Below are 19,310 nucleotides of genomic sequence, written 5' to 3' on the forward strand. Positions count from 1 at the left end.
TTGCCCGCCACCCCACAGCCAGCATCCTTCCTGGAGAGGGGCACAGCTGGCCTCCAGGACTAGCCCTTGTCACTGTGCTTCTGGCCCAGACCTGAGGTGGTGTCTGATGACAGTGCCAGATCACTCTCTCCCAGAAACTGAGTGGCAAGGGGGTTCCCAGGACTTCCTTCAGGCCTGGGAAAGGGACCCCGTGAATGAGGTACAGGGGGTGCCTCCACCGCTGAGTTGGGTCTAGGCCCCTGGGGAGAAATTGGCTGTGGTTGGGAAATAGGTTCTTTCTTTTACCTGTGAGCTGCAGACCCACTACAGGATGTGAAGATGAAAAAGGAAATGACAAGAAAATGTTGGATTCATGAAATCCGCCCAGAATTCAAACAAATAAGCACGTCAAAAGCCCAGTGTTTTCATCACTGCGTCAGTCTACCTTCCCTTTCTGGCTGTTCGGTTCTCCCCGCAGCCCACGGAGCCTCCTCTCCCCTCCTGATTTTCCAACCCGAGGTTCCTGTGGCTGCAGAAAGCCCCTCTCCTCTAGGTGGCCCTCCCAGGTTTTCCCACCTGGAGGGTGCTGGTGTGGGAGCTGGTGGGGAGTTGTCATGGAGGACAGGAAGGCAAAGGTAGAGCTGAGCACAGGACTCCCCCAGCCTTCCCACTGGCCTCTGAGTCTGCCCCTTCTCTTGTGCAGCATAGGCAGGCGGAGGCGGAGGGCGAGGGCTGGGAGTACGCCTCTCTTTTTGGCTGGAAGTTCCATCTCGAGTACCGCAAGACAGACGCCTTCCGCCGCCGCCGCTGGCGCCGCCGCATGGAGCCCCTGGAGAAGACGGGGCCTGCAGCTGTGTTTGCCCTCGAGGGGGCACTGGTACGTGGGGCTGCGCTTGTCCTGGGTCGGGTGGGGTGGATCTTGGTTACCCAGGGCTGTTCGGGCTGACATGGGAGAGGCACAGGGACCCCAGGTTAGGACTTTCAGATGGAACACTGGCTGGTCATCCTGGCGTCAGTATCTGTGGGGTGGCATGTGGGGAAAGCAGCCCCAGTCTGGGTGTTCTCCTAAAATGAAAAAGCTTCCTTGGCACTGAAACACTTGCTGCTACTACTTTGATGTGTCAAGATGAAAGCAGAGGGGAAGATGGCCTTGGTCATCTGGCTGACCTGTGCCTGGCTGGCTGGCATGAAGATGGGCGAGGAGGCCCATGGGAGGAGTGAGAGAGGTCTTGTGGCCCCAGAGTGTCCTTGGTTGCATGTGCATCCTCTTGAGGCAGAGACCATCTCTTGGGCATCCCCAGCAATTTTGGGGAAGAGGTGTGCCTCAGCAGCTGAGCCCCAGGATGGCTTTCCTGCCCAGGGTGCACTTTCTGTAGCCAGTGGAACTAGGGTAGGCTCAAGGTTCTCCAGGACCTGGGTGATGGGCTCCCCAAAAGAGAGGAGCAGGTGCCTCAGGGACAGTCTGAACGAGCACTCGGTACTGGTACACAGCCAGTCCCCACTCTGCTGGGGAAGGAGCCGCTTCCTCTGAAATCCACCCAGGACTGGCACCTCATTGGGGGTTTGGGCTTGGGCCCTAGAAAGCGGGTCCCATGGGATGTGAGGGTGTCTATGTGGAGCCAGCTGTGTGATTGGATCAGGCTGGGCACCTATCTGTAGGACAGCCTGACTTTGAAGGCTTGAGGAGTGCTGTGGGGAGGCTCAGGATCTGTCGGGCTGGGCACCGGCAGGGAGGTGAAGCCAGCAGTGGCCCTGAGAGTGAGTGGGCAGGCTGGGGAGGCTCTGTCAGTCTCAGGCCTTGATGGTGGGCAAGGCCCAGCAGTGGCGGTATAGGAGAGGAAGCTCTCCGGGGGCCTGAGGACGTCAGAGGAGCCTGCCATAGGCTTTGGAGAGAGCCCCTCCTTTGTTCTGGGGCCAGGTCAAGGGGAGGCTGAGGGGAGGTAGCGGAACTCTTGGCTCTGGGCTGTGGACCAGTCTTCCGGCCAGGGTGGGGCAGGACAGGATGGAGCTGCTGCCGAGGTCAGAGCAGTTGGGGAGCCTCCTGGGATGGGGCTGGTGTTCTGTGGCCCCCTCTGCTTTGAGTCAGAAAGGGCCTGGCCTGGACACTGGGCAGGGGCTGGTGATGGTCCTGTGGCTCTAGCTGAGGGGTGGGGTATAAAGACCTTGGCAGGCCTCAGAGTCAGGGCCAGGTCTGAGAAGGCCAGGAAGGCACCCTGTGTAATCAGGAACTGTTTCCATCAGCCAGAGCTCCACCTGAAGGAGCTGAGGAGAAAAGGGGTTTGTGGGCTCACAGAGCTGGGAAGAACCCAAGAGGCGAAGCAGGCATTAGGCCTGGCAGGAAACAGGTTCACACACTGTCCCCAGGACTCGTACCCCGTCTTGGCCTTGTCTCACATGGGCTATCTCTGTGTGGTAGCAAAGATGTTGCTGGTGACGAAAGGCCAGCACCGTCCCTCCAGTCAGCAGAGTCCTGCTGGATAAAGTAGCCCAGCCCACAGCGCCACACTCTGTTTTCCTTGCAGCTGGAGACCCCCGAGTGCTGCTTTCTCAGTAATGTCAGTGAAGTCTGGGGCATGACTGACCGGCTCTGCCTGGTGGTGCCCCGCCAGCCCCTGCACCTGGGTGAGGGATGGAGCATTCTGATTGGCTGGCATGGGCCATGCCCCTTCTCTGTGATTGATAGCGCCACCAGATTGGGGAAAGGAGCTTCTGAAAAGAAAAACAAAAAACAAAAACCAAAGCAGTGTTGGGCAAAGAGCTCCAGATGGTCTAGACGGTGACCAGAGCAGTAGGGAGCCAGTGTTAGTTATTGACAAGAGGAGTTCTCTAGTCAGAGCTGGGCTTTAGGACCATCAGTCGAGCAGCCATAGAGGATGTTTGGGAGGCAGAGCCTCCCATCAGGAAGCCTCAGGAGTCTTGGGTAGAGCTCCAGGAGAGGTGACCACCTGGCGTGAGGCCGTGGGGCTGAGGTGGAGGGAGGTGGGACTGCAGGGTTTGGGGAGGGAGGGGTCAGAGGTGGACAGTGGGGCCCCTGTGGCTGCCAGGCCGCAGGGCGGGGTGGGGCAGGCTGTGATGAGTTCACGGTTGGCCCTGGCAAGGCTGACACACACGGTGAAGTGCTGTGTGAGGGAGACAGAGCTGATGGCTGCCTGCCAGGCGGCCCAGGGCAGGAAGGCTGGAGCGGGGAGCCGAGGGGGCTGGGAGTGGGGTAGAGGTGACTGGAGACACGTGGACAAAGCGTGGATGGGCCCTCGGGCTGGCTAGGGCCTGGAGGAAGAAAGTGACAAGGCTGGGGGACCCAGGCCAAGCTTTCATGGCTCAGCGCCTGGGAGAATGAGGGGGGCACTTTCCAGAAGCAGAGAGACCGATCTGTGTATTCTTCTCATGGAAGAGACTGTCCTGAGGGATCGCTGAAACCAGGCGTGAAGTCAGCAGCCATAGGCGGGTGATGGATTGTAATTCACCTGTGACTTGCCTGTGATACATGGAAGAGACCAATGTGGCAAAGCCCTGAGTCCTGGGACAGCTTGGCTGGCGGAAAGAACCAGAGAGGGAGGCAATGGCTTCAGAGGGCGGATCCCACAGACCTGCAGCTGGAGGAGCAGAGAGTTTTGGAAGGTTTAGGTGTGTCTGGCATTTGTACAGGGCCACAGGCCCACTTGACTGTCTGGAAGACTCTATACCTGAGTGACACACACTCACACACTGTCTTACACACCAGCACACACACCAACACACACTCTCTCTCCACACATTCATACACATCAGCACACACACCAACACACACTCTCTCGCCACACACTCATACACACCAATACACACTCATACACACCAACACACACACTCTCTTACACCAACACACACACCAACACACACTCTCTCCACACATTCATACACACCAACACACACACTAACGCACACATACACACTCATACAACACCCCCACACACTAACACCGATACTAACACACACACAATCACACTCTCACATACCCTCACACACACCAACACACCCGCTCCACACACTCCCATACATACCAACACACACCCACTCTCATGCACCCCCCACTCTCTCACACTAATGTACACAATCACACACACACCCTCACACACACCAACACACTCTCTACACACTCATACACACCAACACATACACACACACATTCTGACATACACTCTCTTACACACTCACACGAACACATACACAATCACATGCACACACACACACACTTTCTCTTTCACCCTCCCACTCCCCCTCGACAGTCTCCTTTCTATCTTCCTGCCAGGACCCAGAATGGTTTGGGCTCCCGCTGCCGAGCTGCTATCTTTGTCCTGGGATGTCCTGATGCCCCAGCACAGCATTTGAGCTAAGGTCCTCCCTGCATCCTGGGGAAGGTGGTTGGATTTTCTGGGTGCTAGGACCCGGCTTCTGTCCTGAGAGCTGTTCTTTGCCCACGGGTCCCTGATGCCTGGTGATTCATTGGTGGGATGCGTGAGGCCTCTGTGGCTCGAATTCTGCTTTCCCTGCTTACTAGCTGTGGACAGGTCACTCATGCCATTAGCAACTCTGTTACCCCACTCGCGCAAGTAACTGAATCCCAGGGCCATTGTAAGGATTAATGACGATGCATGTTGTGAAGTGCTTCTCAGACTTAGCAAAAGTAGGCACTGTCTGGGGATATTGTTAAAATGCAGACTCTTGATTCAGGGTCTGGTGGGCCCCAAGAGTCTCTGTGTCTAACAAGCCTCCACGTGATGCTGATGCCGCCGGTCCAGGGGCCATCTTGGAGTAGCACAGATGTGAAGTACAAAGTGCCTCATCAAGATGGGGTTCCCATTGGCCCCCCACTTGGGTGCCCTTCTGAGAGAGGCAGAGCATGTGCATTCCTGCTAGGAGGTGTGTGGCCAGGGTCCTGGAGAGGGAGGTATGGCAAGATGACATGCTCTCCCTGCTGCTTGGTGGGGGAAACGTGGTCTTTACTTCTAATGATCTCCTGATCTGCTGGTGGAGGCCTGGCTCATGGGGAACTCTTGTCTGATCAAGAAGAGAGATGTTCACATGTGAGTGCAAATAAACCTCTAGAATCTGCGTCTTTGAAGTGTTGGAGGTAGAATAAGAATCATTCCAGAGTGGCAGTGTCTAATGAGGGGAGGCTTCTTGAAGAAGGATGTTGGGAGCCAGGCCTAGGAGGGGCTGGGGAAGGACCATGGGTGGAAGCCAGGTAGCCTTGCTGGTAATCTGACAGTTCAGGACCAGGTCTGTGGTGCCCCCTTGCTTCCTGCCACCTTTTCCCTGACCCACACGTCCACCAGTGGGCTGGGCCTTGCCTGCCAGCTCCCCTCTGGAAGACGTCTTGTTGGAAGGCAGGCCCTGTCTGCTCATTAGCACGGGCAGCCTTTCCCTGAAACTTTCTGCCGGGGCCAAGCCTGGCTCCCTCCACGGAGCGGGAGGCCCTGGCTCCGTCTGCTAATCGTCTGCTGTCTCCATCCCGAGCATTATTTTATTTTCGTATTATTCTTTTTCCAGCTAATATCCTGGCATTTCCAAAGACACCGGGTTTCATAATCTTCCTGGCGTTCCCAGGGAGCTGGGAAGCAGAGCACAAAGCCGCTATTATAGCGCGTTCCATCCAGCCTCTCTCTCCACCCCACACCCCTTGTGGCCACAGCAGCCACCACCGCCGCCTCCCACCCAGTCACCCCCTCCTGACGCCACCGGCCTCTCTGGGAACTCTGTTGACGGCTGCTGGGATGAGCTCATAGAATCCATCCTGTTGCTCTTGCCCTGGGCCTGCCCTCCATGATCGAGGATTTTTCCAAGCCCTGCCTCTGTGCTTGGCCCTGAGTGTTGGGAAGGGTTCTCTGAGATGCCTGGGCCTGGCAGGGAGGGGAGGGACAGAAATGTCGGCAACGTGTGCTTAGAATCTTGGAGATTTTTGCTGCTGGAAGAAACTTTCATTTTCTAAAGGCGTGCCTGACCTGCCTTGGGAGATGTAGGAGCATCTTGATATTGGATGCAAAGTTGTGCATGTGCACACACGCATGTATGATCTGGTGTAAGAGCCATGGTTTTATCCAATGCTCCAGGGGATCCAGGACCCCATAGTGGATAAGCATTATTAATATTGATTTTACCATGTGCTAAAAACCAGGCTTTATATGCATCATCTCATAGTGACCCCAGAAGACTGGATTCTATTATTAGCCCCATTTTATAGTTAGGGAGACTGAGGCTCTGGAGCTGCACTCTCCAACACAGCAGCCACTAGCCGTGGGTGGCTAGTTAAATTTACAGTTAAAGTAAATCAGAATAAGTAAATTCGACTCCCCAGTCAGGTCACATTTCCAGTGCTCAGTAGCCTCACCTGCCAAGTGGCCGGCTACCACATTGGCCGGTGCAGCCACTGATGGTTTGATCACTGCGGGAAGGTCTGCTGGACAGTGCTGCTCTGCAACAACTCCGAGCCCTAAAGTCGCCCTGGAAAAAGCAGAGGCCTGAGTAGGGATGTCCAGCAGCACAGCACGAGTCAGTGCTAGAACCAAGGTCTGGGCAGTGGTCTGCCCCTCTCTCCAGGTGTCTCCTGACCAGCAGCGAAACCCCCATCTGGCGCTTTCATTCCCCCACTTCCATGAGGGTACCATGTCCCTCCTACTCCATGGAGTCCCTTTGTGGTAGAGTCCCAGGTGGGAGGATTGAATGCTGCTGGCTAGACACCTCTGTCCTGGGCGGCCTTCTCCTCACCTGATAGCCAGGCAGCTTGGCAGTCCTGGGGCAGTTGGGCAGCTAGAGAGGACCTGGCCCCCCAGCCTCCATCCTGGGAAACCTCCAGAGGGTTGGTGGAGGCCAGTGTCCCGACTGCAGTAGAGAGGACCCTTGGAGACAGGCGGCTCAAGCCTGGGCTGGTGAGGCAAGGCCAGTTGGGAGTCAGAAGTGCAGGGAAGTGGGTCAGGGAAAGGCTGGTTCCAGAGAGAAGTAATCTGGGATTTGAGCTGGCTGAAAAGGAGGTCAGATATGGATGGGGAGGGAGGGACAGCTCTGTGCCTGAAAGGAAGCCATGCTGTGGGCAGGGGACCCAGGCTTGGTTCCCAGAGCTGGCACCGTGAGCAAGGGCAGGCCCTGGGAGGTACGAGGGGTTTACCTCATTAGGAAACAAGGCCTATGGCTGGGTCTGGGGCTGGGGTGTTAGAAGGCAGCTCTATGGATCTCTGGACTGTTTCTTGAATATTCATGCTGAGCACCTGTTCTATACCTGGCATCATGCTAGCATGGGCAGCTTGAGGGCTGGATCCCCTCTCAAGCAGAAGCCTCGCTGCTCTTCCTACTGCCCCACAGTAGGGGACAATTTGGGTAACTCTAAATGTGTGGACCCTGCGTCTGTCTCGCTCAAGATTTGAACCCCAAGGTCTGGAGGATTCAACTGCTTGTCCATGTGCCTCAGGCAAAATGCCAGTGCCCAGATTCATGGCTGCAGAGTGTGTTACAGTCGGGGGCATGTGTTGTGTGTCCCCCATGCAGCTCATTGTACATGTATGAGGGTCTTCATCTGTCATTGCTAGAGTGACCGTATAATTTACTGTCCAGTCTGGGACACGATTAATAATCATGCTGGAAAAACAGGCGTAAGTAGGACCATTCCAGGCAAACTGGGCCATAGAGTTGTCCTAATTACCAGGGCACCCTGGCAGGGGATGAAACCTGCTCCAGTGTTCTCTGCAACGTCCACATGTGGAGACATGGAAACCCTAGAAGGACAAACACACACGCATACATGCTCGTGCCAGCCCACACGTGGCATCGTGGATTCTCCAGGTTTCCTGATTCCACCCTCCGCTCCCCAGGGGCCAGCCAGTAGTTTTGCAAGGAGTTTAGCAGCTGCTTCCAAGCCCTGGCTCCAGCTGTAAATTAAATGGGGTTGCACTCTCGCCTGCTATTCCACTTACGGTTGCAATCAGCCCTGATTAGAAAGGGAGTCTGTGTGTTCCTGCGTTCCATTCTGTCTTTTAAAGGGTTCCCCTCCTTTGGCCTAGGCTCCTGGCCTGTGTGGGGTTTCCCTGCAAGCTGAGGCTGGAGCAGCCAGGGAAATGAAGTGGGCTCTGGGTTCCCCACAGCCCTGACTTGGCATCCAACCGTCTGTAGCTCCAGAACGCTGCTCAGGTGCTTTGAGTTCTGATGGGATAGTAGGAGCCTGGGAAGAGCCTTAAGAGTGGGCACGGGAACCCTGGTTCTGCCAGCTAATTTGCTGTGTAGTCCCAGGGAAGACCTTAACCTCTCTGGGTCTCAGTTTTCTTGCTTATCAGGTGGGAATGCTAAAAACACAACAAAAATAATAACCTCCTCTTATGCAGCAGGGGTCAGCAAACTATGCCCCACAGGCCAAATCTGGCCCTCTGCCTGCTTTTGTAAATAAGTCTTTATTGGCCGGTGGCTCACACCTGTAATCCCAGCACTTTGGGAGGCCAAGGCAGGCAGATGACCTGAGGTCAGGAGTTTGAGACCAGCTTGGCCAGTATGGTGAAACCCCATCTCTGCTAAAAACACAAAAATTATTCAGGAGGCTGAGGCAGGAGAACTGCTTGAACTTGGGAGGTGGAGGTTGCAGTGAACTGTGATCATGCCATTGCACCCCAGCTTGGGAGACAGAGGGAGAATCCGTCTCAAAAAAAAAAAAAAGGCTTTATTGGCACACAGCTGGTACTCATTCACCTACGTAGTGCCTGTGGCTGCTTTTGTGTTACAACAGCAGCTGAACAGTTGCAGCAGAGACTCTATGGCCCACAAAGTCAAAAGTAGTCAGCACTTGGCCCTTTATAGACAAGGTCTGTCAACCTCGGTTCTAGGGCGTGTACCAGGGGCCAGCCATTGCCTTCTGCCCTGTCCACATAATATCTCATTTAACCCTTCCAATAATTCTAGGAGACAGGGTCTATCAGCACTCCCATTTTACACATAAGCAAACTGAGGCAACCGAGAAGCCAAGTCATAATTGTTTAGCTGTGTTTCCTCCCATGAATATTGTGAAAAATTTTATGGATAATGGTTGGGTTGTGCAGGGTTTGTAGCAGTCTACACTACATCATCATGTTGGCATTTGGACGTCCCAGCAAAGCCCATAGTGAAGAGTGAAGATGGTGAAGACCTGGAAGGTCACCCTGGAACTGTGCTGGTCAATGTTTAACAACCAGGTCTCCAAAACAAAACAAAACAATCCCCAGCTCTGGTTTGCAGCATTTGCTGATTTCCATGGTGTAGATGTTCCAGCTATGAGCAATTTCGAGCTAGCAATGTAGCACCACTGAACACGGAGCTGGGAAGAGACGGGCAGTAGCACACATATATGTAATATTTCCATCGCAGATACATGAGATGGAAGCAGCCTCAGGAGCAGAGATAACAGGAAAAGGTAGTACAAGTATTAGAATGGGCCAGGCATGGTGGCTCACACCTGTAATCTCAGCACTTTGGGAGGCTGAGGTGGGAGGATTGCTTGAACCCAGGGAGGTTAAGGCTGCAGTGAGCTATGATTGCACCACTGCACTCCAGCCTGTGTAACAGAGCAAGACTCCATCTCAAAAAAAAAAAAAAAAAAAAAAAAAGGAATTAGAATAATTTCAAGTATTTACCACCTTGGGTTTTCAAATATAGTTTCTTTAGTGGTAAATGTATGTGATTTAATTTTTACTAATGGCTGTGTTTAACAACTGGCTTGCAGAATTCCTGAAAATATAATCTGCTCTCATGAACCACACCCACTCACTCCAGCACCTGCTGCTCTCAGGGCCCCTGATCCTTTTACATAAGAGATGGGGATGGCCCCAACAGTGGTGCCCCTTCCAAAAGCCCTGCCATGGGTGCTCTTCGGGCCCATCCTGTGTAGGAGTTGAGCCCTTCCCATAAAGTGAAGGGGGTAGCCAGCCTCTAGCTGGTCCACACCCATCTGTTTGACTCTGCTGGGGCAGGGAAGGTCTCTGTGGCCTCCCGGGTGGCCCCTGAGATGTTTCCTGTCTGGCCACTGTGGGGCTTTCCCCTGCCTGCTCAGCCCCAGGAAGCTGCACTGCTTAGCCTGTGACTTGTTGCTGTGTCCACCCCGCTCTGGCCTTTCTGTCGCCTTACTGTCTGCACTTTATAGATCCTGAGCCAGAACTTTAGGCCCTGTTTAGAGCAAGGCACCATAGCAAACAGCGGGTCTGCAGACAGAGGGCCAGACACCCGCTGGTGCAGAAGGAACCTCAGACATGCTGGTGGGCTCAATCTTCATATTGATCCGATTTAGGTGGGTTGAGGAGTCCCCTTGGTAGGCTGTGTTTCCCCAGAACCTGCCCATCTCCTCCCGGCTGTGGTCCTTGGATGTCAGTCCTTGGCAGACTCAGGTGAGTCTGGCCATTGGCTCTGGGGACCCCTGGGGGAGCTCTACGCTCTGGGAGGCAGAGAGTTCCTCATATTCCTATGCTCAGGCTCCTCCAGGGAGCCGTGGCTTCCAGCTGGGCAGCAGCGGGTTGGAGGCTGCCCAGTCCCCTGGACGAGCAGCAAGATCCCTTACACAGCTAGCCCAAGATGGAGTGCGTGGCCACAGACCGCGTGGCTGCCAGCCCCAGCCTGGGAGTCGCGGTGGCATGAGCTATTGAGGCAGGAATGTGACTGTGGGAAACCCAATGCCCTGGGCCTGGCCCTGGGGCTGGGCAAGAGTGTGTGTATGCAAGTGGGGGTGAAGGGTGGGTGGGCAGAAAACAGAGCATCAGCCTCTCCTGCAGCCTGGCTCTGAACGGGACTCAGAGTAGGAGCGGAGGGAAACCAGCCCTCTCTGTCCCGGCCTTGCCCACTTGGCCAAGCCTTTCCTCTAAGCCCCAGCGTGCTGCTGCTGCTCTCCCAGTTCCGGCACCCTCCTTCCCCTCCTCCGGGAAGCCTTCCTGAAGGGGCTTCCAAAGGCCCACCACATTCCATCCTACCCCACAGATGGCCTCATCCTGGGGTGTAAGTGAGTCCACATTAATCCCTTTTTCCATAGTAACATCAGACCTGACTCTGAGCTTCCTGAAGGTAGGAGGTGCTGTCTGACGCACCTTTCCTGTCCTTTGCCCTGGGACCTTAGGCCTGGCTGCTGCACATGTGGCTTAGGGTGAGGGAATGCTGGTGATTGATCGCATGTGATAAATCTTCATTGGATGCCCACTACATGCCCGATGTTGAACTGGATACAGGGGATAAAGGAGTGTGCATGCCTTGCCCGCATACATGGAGGTTGGATGCAAGGGAGAAGATAAGAGAGGCTGGGTAGGGGCTGATGCTGAAGGCTGGGCAGCCAAGGAGGTGCCCATGCCTCAGAGATGATGCAGCTAAGGAAAAGCCCGAGTTAGCTCATTTGAGAAGACATTCCAAATGGAGAGGACATCTCTGTGTAAAGGCCCTGTGGCAGAGGAAAGATTATGAATTCAAGAAATTTACAGAGGGCCAGAGGGGAGGAGGAGTATTTAACAAGAGCCTGGAGAGATGAAAGAGTTAAACCAGGTACCTGCCAAGGACTGTAGGATATCATTTCATTCAGTTTGCACTACTAGTTCTCTATAGGGTGCAGTTCCCCTCAACTTGTCCACAGGGGGACATTGGGCAATGTCTGGAGACATTTTTAGTGGTCATAACTCAGTGGAGATGCTACTGGTATCTAACAGGTAGAGGCCAGGGATGCTGCTAAACATCCTACAATGCACAGGACAGCCTCATAGCAAAGAATATTCCAGCCCCAAATGTCAATAGTGCCAAGGTTGAAGAGCCCTGCGTTTTCCACAGTAGCCCTGTGTGGGTGCGTGTGAGGCTGTGTGTGTTAGAACGCAATTTTCAACAGTATTGGCAGGGATGGCCTCTCTGGGCAGGTGCCACTGGCCACGTGAGCAGCAATAGCGATTTCACAACTTGAATGGGCAATGCCTGGCACAGAGTAGGTGTCTCGCAAATGGGTGGCACGTCAGAGGAGAGACAGATGGGAGGGAGATGCTTCCCCAGAGTTCCCAGATTGGGTTTTCAAGAGGCTTTGTTACTGGCTTTGAGAGAAATTCCCCAAGCTTGACCACGCTGATGTCCACACCTGAAAACCAGAACGTACTTCAAAGTCAAGAAGGCATGACGTTGGCGGATCCCCACCGGGCCGGCCTGTGTCATCTGCCCTCCTCAACACCGATGCAGTTGTCTTCCCCTGAGGCAGGTGCCCATTGTTCGTGCATTCCCTCACTCGTTCACCAATGATGTGCTGGGCACCTACTGCCTGTGAGGTGCTCTGCTGGGTGATGGGTGCACTCTGGGAACCTGGCTGGGCTCTCAGTGGGACAACAAGATGGGTGCTTGCAATGTTAGGTGAGTGCAGTGGCTGGGGAAATTCAGGGTGAAGTGGGAGTGCCCAGGAGGGGTACCTAACACATCCTTGCAGGGCGACCTTGATGATAAGACTGCATGGAAAAGTCAGGGGACACACAGGGCAAGGGCCTGGCGGCAAGAAAGGAGACCCCAGAGTGTCCCAGCTGGTGTGAGCAGGTAGGGGTTGTAGGGGTTTGGGGGTGTGTGGGTTTGGTAGTGTCCTGACTGGCAGAGACTCAATTCAGAGGCCACAGTGGGCCAGGAGGGAGGAGTGGCCTTCCTTCTGCTCCCAGGGTCTAATGGGGATGTATGGAGAGTCCAGGCTTCCCTGGGAGGGGCAGTGGACCAGAGGATATAAGGATGTTGGCCAGGTGTGCGGGGGGAATTTTGCCCAGAGTGTGAATCAGGGCGGTACCAAGAGGGACTGAGCTTAGTGGCTTCCCTGAGCCTGACTCTGGGGGGTGTGTCTCCCCTGGTCCCCCGGTAATGCTTCTTCCCAAAAATCCTCATCTGTCTCCCTGAGGTAGAGGGAGAAGGTCTGTACTCGGGTGGCAGATGGGGTAAGGGTGGGCAGCGGGTCCCTGGACCAGGTGTGGTGTGGCTGGGCCTCTCTTCTGGAGCCAGGTCAGGTTTTGGAAAGCAGACAGTGTGAGGGGCATTCCCAGAGGGAGTGCTAGTTCCTCTCCCTGCAGGACAGTCACTTGCAGGGCCAGGGACTCAGTGAGGTCCACATGGAAATCCCAAGGAGGGAGATGCTGCTTCTGATCGCAGGCAGGAGGCCCTGCCCTTGGACAGAGACCCAGAACGTGCTGCCAGAACCCCAGACAGAGGCCTTGGGAGTGGTGCTGACAGGGGCCTGGTGAGGGGGGCCATCTAGAGGAGGTGCGAGGTGAGTGGGGATGTGCACTGGCAGCCATGCGCAAGCAGGGAGGTCCCTGCAGGCGCTGGGAGGGAGAGAGGAAGGATGGGGCCCTGGAGCTGGAGGCCCCTCCCTCCCTACGCTCACCCTAGCCCCCTACCTGTGGGTGGGGCACCTGTGTGTGACCAGACCAAGGTAGACAGACCACAGAGTCCATCCCGCCTACCCGCAGCTGAGTCCACCCCCATCCTCCCTACTCCCACTGCTCCTACCCTTTACCCATGCCCCAGCTGGAGGTGCTGGAGATGCAGGCATCACGCATTGTTGCACCTGGGGGCAGGCCAAGCCCTATTTCCAGTGTAACAAGCTTTCTTTAATGTCCCTGCCTCTCAAGTCCAAGTGGGCTGCTGGGCCCCCAGGTCTGGCTTTGTGTTTGGTGTTGCACACCCTGCAGCCAGGGGGGTGTTCTGTGGTCATTTGCTGCTGGGCTTGGTGCTCCCTCCAGTGGGACACCAGTGCCTCAGGGCCAGGCCAAATGCCTCTCCTGCCAGGGACCCAGGGCTTCCACACCTGTTCACGAGGGAGGATTTCAGGCCTTTGGGTCCTTCCTTGTATGTGTATGACACCTCTCCCTGTGTGTGTGTGTGTGACAGACAGACAGAAAGAGAGAGAGAAACCATGTATAAACCACCTGGAGGCATTGAGAGAGGCCCTTGCTGGCTTGCCTGATTCTTATTGAAATGTCCACTTTAACACCTTGGAATCATTTTGAACAAATATGAGTGATGTGAATACCACTTCCAGCACATGACAAACTTTATAGTTTATGACACGCCCCCTCCCCAAGCCCTGTAAGCTCATTGATAGCTAACATTTCTTGAGCATTTACTGTGAGCCAGGAAATGTGCTAAGAACTACATGTTCTCTATCTTCTTTAATAATCAAAGCAACTCTCTAAAATAGATACTGTATAATTATCCCAAATTTGTCAAGTGATTGATTCAGAGAAGTTAAGCAACTTGCCCAAAGTCACACAGTGAGTAGTAAATGGCAGGGCCAGAACTGGAGCCCAAGGAATCTGATTTCAGAGCCCATGTTGAAGTTGTGGCCAAAGGAAGAGGAGAGTCTGGGCATCTCCCTGTCAGAAATGAGGATGTCCTGTGGTGGAAGTCAGAGCCCACCCAGGGATAGCAGGACCTTGGAGAGTCCCCTAGGAGAACAGAGGGACTCAGTCTTTCCCAAGTGTGTGTTTTGCAGACCCTTTGCAGCAATGGAGCAGAGGAAGGCCCAGCCTACCTTTAGGGTGCAATTCTTTGTTGACCCAGAGTGACCAGGGCAGGCTTTGCTTAGGTGTCCTAAGATGATCTGAAGACGGGGCGGCCTGGGTTGGTTGACGGCACCTCTGGCTGTGGAACAGTGTAAGCTTGCTATGGGGGTGAGTGCGTCTGGGACAGCTTTAAGGAGTGTGGTTTGCCTGAAGCCAAGGGCCAGGATTGGGGGAAGAAAGCCTTGGTGTTGGATGGGGAAAGATAGGGCGGGTCACTGGGGGTCTGACTGGGAGAAGGCTGGACTGGACCTTTCAGGCCACTGAAGGATTCAGGCCAAGGAGCCGCACAGTGACTGAGGGTGATGAAGCTGGTTTTGGCTTGGGGATGGCCTGGCCAGAGGTGGGAGAACAGGTGTCCAGGGAGGCTTCTTGGACAAGGGGGTCTGGGACTGAGCTCTGAGGGTGGGCATGGTTTGGAGAGCAGGGGCACAGTAGTGGCAGTGGTGTCTGTGGAGGCAATGGGGGGCTTTGTAGCTTCAGAGCCTGGGGAGAGGTTGAAATTCTTGGGAAATGGTTCCAGGGTGAAAGTCAGGGTGGCCCAGCAGAAGAATCCTGGGAACTGGCCACTCTGAGTGGGCCTGGGTGGGATGAACGGGCTGGCTGAGGAAGAGGCCAGGGTTTTCTTTTCTTTTTTTTTTTTTTTGAGACGGAGTCTCGCTCTGTTGCCCAGGCTGGAGTGCAGTGGCCGGATCTTAGCTCACTGCAAGCTCCGCCTCCCGGGTTCATGCCATTCTCCTGCCTCAGCCTCCCGAGTAGCTGGGACTGCAGGCGCCCGCCACCTCGCCCGGCTAGTTTTTTTGTATTTTTTAGTAGAGACGGGGTTTCACCGTGTTCACCAGGATGGTCTCGATCTCCTGACCTCGTGATCCGCCCGTCTCGGCCTCCCAAAGTGCTGGGATTACAGGCTTGAGCCACCGTGCCCGGCCTAGGGTTTTCTTTCAAGGGTGTGTACACATTTGTGAGATATGGGACTGAACAAGGAAGTGGAGCAGAGACTGCTTTATTACTTAACCCCACCCCTCTGAAATGGAGCAGGTGACAGTTTGGGTAGTGGGCAGGAGGGAGAGGAGAGAGGTACTTGGAGACATCTGAGTGAGTGCAGAGGGAGCCGACAACATGGGGTGTCTAGTAACGGCCCCCGACTCTCCCCAGTCCCTCTGTAGGCTGTGGCTTGGGCTTCTGGCTCTGGGCTGAGAAAGTGCATCAGAGAGCTGGGTGTCTGGCCTAGGGAAGTGGTCTGGTCTTGGTGCTCCCCAAAGTGGTTTGTGGCTCAGTGGTTGGAGTCTAGTGCTAATGAGGGCGAGGTGGCAGGGCTGACCATCTAGCTTTATACACAGTAAATGGACAGCTTGGCTTCCAAGCCTGACTGTCCACCCACTCCTGTCCCCACCTCTGGCCTCAGCCTGAGCCCTGCTCACCCTCAGCAGAGTGGGAACTGGTGAGAGATGGTGGGTGTGTGGTACAGCTTCCTCCAGAGCTTGGGACCCAGCTCTATGTTAGCAGGGGGTGGCAGAGATGGGGACCCAGAGATGCTGGCCTGGAACCTCCACATTTCGATTCCACTGGACTTGTCCCTAGTGGACAGATCCCCATTTGACTCTCCCCCTGGAGAGCCCCTTCGAGTCATTCGTTCTAATCTCTTTGCCTGGAATGACTAAAAATTCCGTTCTTGGCTCATCTGGTCTTCACTAGAGAGGGAGAAGAATTTCCCACAGTTCTTTGGTGCTTTAACATTGGAGTCTGGTGATTTTTTAGGAGAGGATAAGCTCCCCAGAATGAAAGTAGAGGCTGATGGCTCAGCTTTCAGCAGCAGACAGATCTCCTGGCCCTGGGGATCTAACTCTCTGGGCTAGTCTCCCTGTTACCCCCAGGCCTGGGGGCAGAATCTGCCATAACCAGCTTCGTGTCTCCAGGGCGGCGTGGTGGACGACAAGAGTGAAGATTCCATGTCCGCCTCCACCTTGAGCTTTGGTGTGAACAGACCCACAATTTCCTGCATATTTGACTGTAAGTGAGCCTTCGGGGCATCTATGGGGTGATAGGGGTGTGTCACCTTATGCTTCTGTTTGGATGGAGTTATACAATCAGGTGTGTATGTGGGGCTCTGGAGAGCTGAGTCTGTGTGCTTTTTGGTGGGTCAGTGCCGTGTGTGTGTGTGTGTGTGCATGTGCGTGCGCTCGCACGTGTGCATGCCTGTCTGTGTGGTGTGTCCGCCCACTCAAATCTGATATCAGGCATTTAAGGCCCTGTGCTCTGTGGCTGCTCCCATTGTCTATTTGGCCTCCCCTCCTCCCCTCCTCCTCTACTTCTTCTCCCCCAGCCCTAGCCTGGCCCAGGGACACGTTAATTAGTCAAATGTCTGCTTTCGAGCTGTGGAATGTTCTCCTGACCTCGCACAGTGGCCTGTATGGTTTCCCTCGTTCAGCCCCTCTGTCTGCTGCCCTTTCTAGAGACAGACTCCACCTCCCCCCGAGCCCCAGCTCTTAACCGCCCCAGCTCTTACCCACCCCAACCACTCACTCTGGCACCTCTATTTTTTCCCTTGTTGAAGATGGGAACCGCTACCATCTACGCTGCTACATGTACCAGGCCCGGGACCTGGCTGCGATGGACAAGGACTCTTTTTCTGGTAGGTGGGAGAGAGGCAGGAGAGTCAGAGACTGTGGGCTGAGAGCTGGGAATGGAGACATCTGGCTTTCTGGCAACAAGGGGTGCTGTTTGCTGGGTGCATGGAGGTGGGTGCTGTGTTGCCAGGGTCCTGTGGCTTCTTGGTCGTCAGGTGCAGCAAACTCTTGTCCATGGTCTGCTGGACTCCTTGACAGGATCAGGCTTCGCTGACTGTCCCCTTTCCTGAAAGCTCCTCTGGCCTTGGCTCCAGCCGCCAGCCTGTGGAGGGTCCCTGCAGCCTTCTCCCTGACCTGCTCCTCCTTGATGCCTCACTGCCCTCTAATCCTGATGCTCCAAGAAGTCTTGTCTGTGTCCTCTCTCTGGGCACCGGGGCCCCCCAACTTCTCCACTTTCACTCACCTCAGTTCATCCTGTGCAAACCTCTGTGTGACCTTGCTCCCCAGCTTCCCCCACCCAGATCCAGGCTGCCTCGGCATGTCCTGCCGTGGCCCTGGGGTTGGCAGCCATCTGTTACCCAGGCTGGAAATTCTCAGTCACCCAGTCCTGAGGATTCTACCTCCTGAATCCCTCAGATCTGTTCCCTCCTCTTTAATGTCACACTGCCCATCTGACGCTGCCCTTGCCCCTTTGTATCTAGGTCATTCTGGTTATCTCCTCACCTCCCTGGCACCTTCCGCACTGCCCCAGACACACCTGGTCATGTCCCTCCTCTGATTTCAAGTATAGACACTGACAGGAACCTCCAACTCTTCAGCACAGCAGACGAGTCCCTTGTGATCTGACCCTGGGGTCCTCACCTGGTTCACCTTTTGCTCGTTGCCCTCTATCCAGTAGCTCCAGCCCCACCAACTCTGTCCATGTTGCCCACGCCTGGCCTTTGCACTCAGTGCTCTCTCTGTCTAGAATGCATTTGCTCCCTATTTCTAACCAGCAAACTCCTAGTCATCCTTCAAGACCCAGCCCAGATGCCCTCTGACTTCCCCAAGCCAAGCTGGTTGCTCCTTCTTCAGCGCTTGGCCAGCTCCTCACCTGCACCTCCCTCAGAGGCCTTCCCCACTGCACAGATTAACAGTGGTCTATCTCTGCCACCTCCTTCCTGCTCTAACCATGAGCTCCCCCAGGAAGGGGCCTCATCTCTTTGAACCTGCAGCACTTGATGGCTGAATGCTTACTAGGTGCCCAGGCATTTTGCTGACATTATTTCCTGTAACCCTTACAACTGTCCTATGAAGTAGGTGGTCAACACCCCCATTTTATAGGTGAAGAAACAGAGACCCGGATAGGTTAGCTAAATGCTTGCATTAAAATAACTACCAAGTGTCAGAGCTGGGAATGGAACCCAAGGCTCTCGCCGTCTAGTGCCTGCTGTTTGGTTGAGTAGAACTGAGTTCTATGGGAGTGACTTCCTGGACACAGCACGGCTCTGCAGGTGATGGCCATCTGCTGACTTCCTTGCTGGTCCACTCTCCTCCCCAGTGTAGGGTCCAATCTGCATCCTCCTCTCCAGCAGCTATGGCCCTCAGTGACCCATCCTCCAGCTCTGTGCAGCCAGGTGCGGGGTGGATGAGGAAGTTCTACCCTGTTTTGCTTTGGGGCCAGGGTCCTGAGAGCTCCCTCACAAGTGTATACAGCAGCAGCCTGCCAGAATTGACAGGCCCAGGCCAGACAGGCATCTGCAGTGGCTACTTCCTGGGAAACTTGTCCAGGAGTCCGACGATTAGAATTTACTCTGAGAAAAAGGACATGGACGAGTTTATAGCCTTGCTTTCTCTCCCTTCCCAGGAGAGAGTGAGAGGTGAGGGTGCTAGGAGCGGGCTTGTGAGAGGGGGGTGGCCAGGTGGGGCCCAGGCAGAAGCCCCCTTGTCCTCTGTGGGCCCTGCAGGCCGAGGACCCCGCAGAGAGGGGAGGGAACTCCTCCAAGGGCCCAGTGCTGGGAGCCGATGCTCCCCTCTGGTAGGGCAGTGGCAGCGGTCTGCGGAGACGTCACACTTTCCATCCTGGCCCCACCCCCTCCCCCAAATAAACATCCCTTGAGCTTTGAGGGCACTGCCCAGGGCTTCCTCAGAGGCCACTGGCTTCTGAATGAAAGGCCTGATTGAGCAGCTGCTGGAAAGGAAAACAGCAGCCAACATGGGTGAACCTATAAAACCCAGAGTGTTTATTTTCACTCCCAAA

At 55.0% G+C, this 19,310-nt stretch overlaps 1 protein-coding gene across 17 annotated transcripts in view; it reads left to right on the forward strand.

The window, feature by feature from the left end:
- Positions 1–19,310, forward strand: part of DYSF (dysferlin) — a 236,488-nt gene that overhangs the window by 119,618 nt on the left and 97,560 nt on the right. For all 17 annotated transcript variants that reach the window (XM_017877594.1, XM_017877596.1, XM_017877598.1 and 14 more), the window contains 3 exons: positions 683–856; positions 16,421–16,514; positions 17,059–17,136. In XM_017877594.1, coding sequence (XP_017733083.1) covers positions 683–856; positions 16,421–16,514; positions 17,059–17,136 — 346 coding nt within the window. The remainder of the gene's footprint in view (positions 1–682; positions 857–16,420; positions 16,515–17,058; positions 17,137–19,310) is intronic.

This window comes from Rhinopithecus bieti, unplaced genomic scaffold, assembly GCF_001698545.2.
Source record: "Rhinopithecus bieti isolate Rb0 unplaced genomic scaffold, ASM169854v2 scaffold_10706, whole genome shotgun sequence".
NCBI lineage: Eukaryota > Metazoa > Chordata > Mammalia > Primates > Cercopithecidae > Rhinopithecus > Rhinopithecus bieti.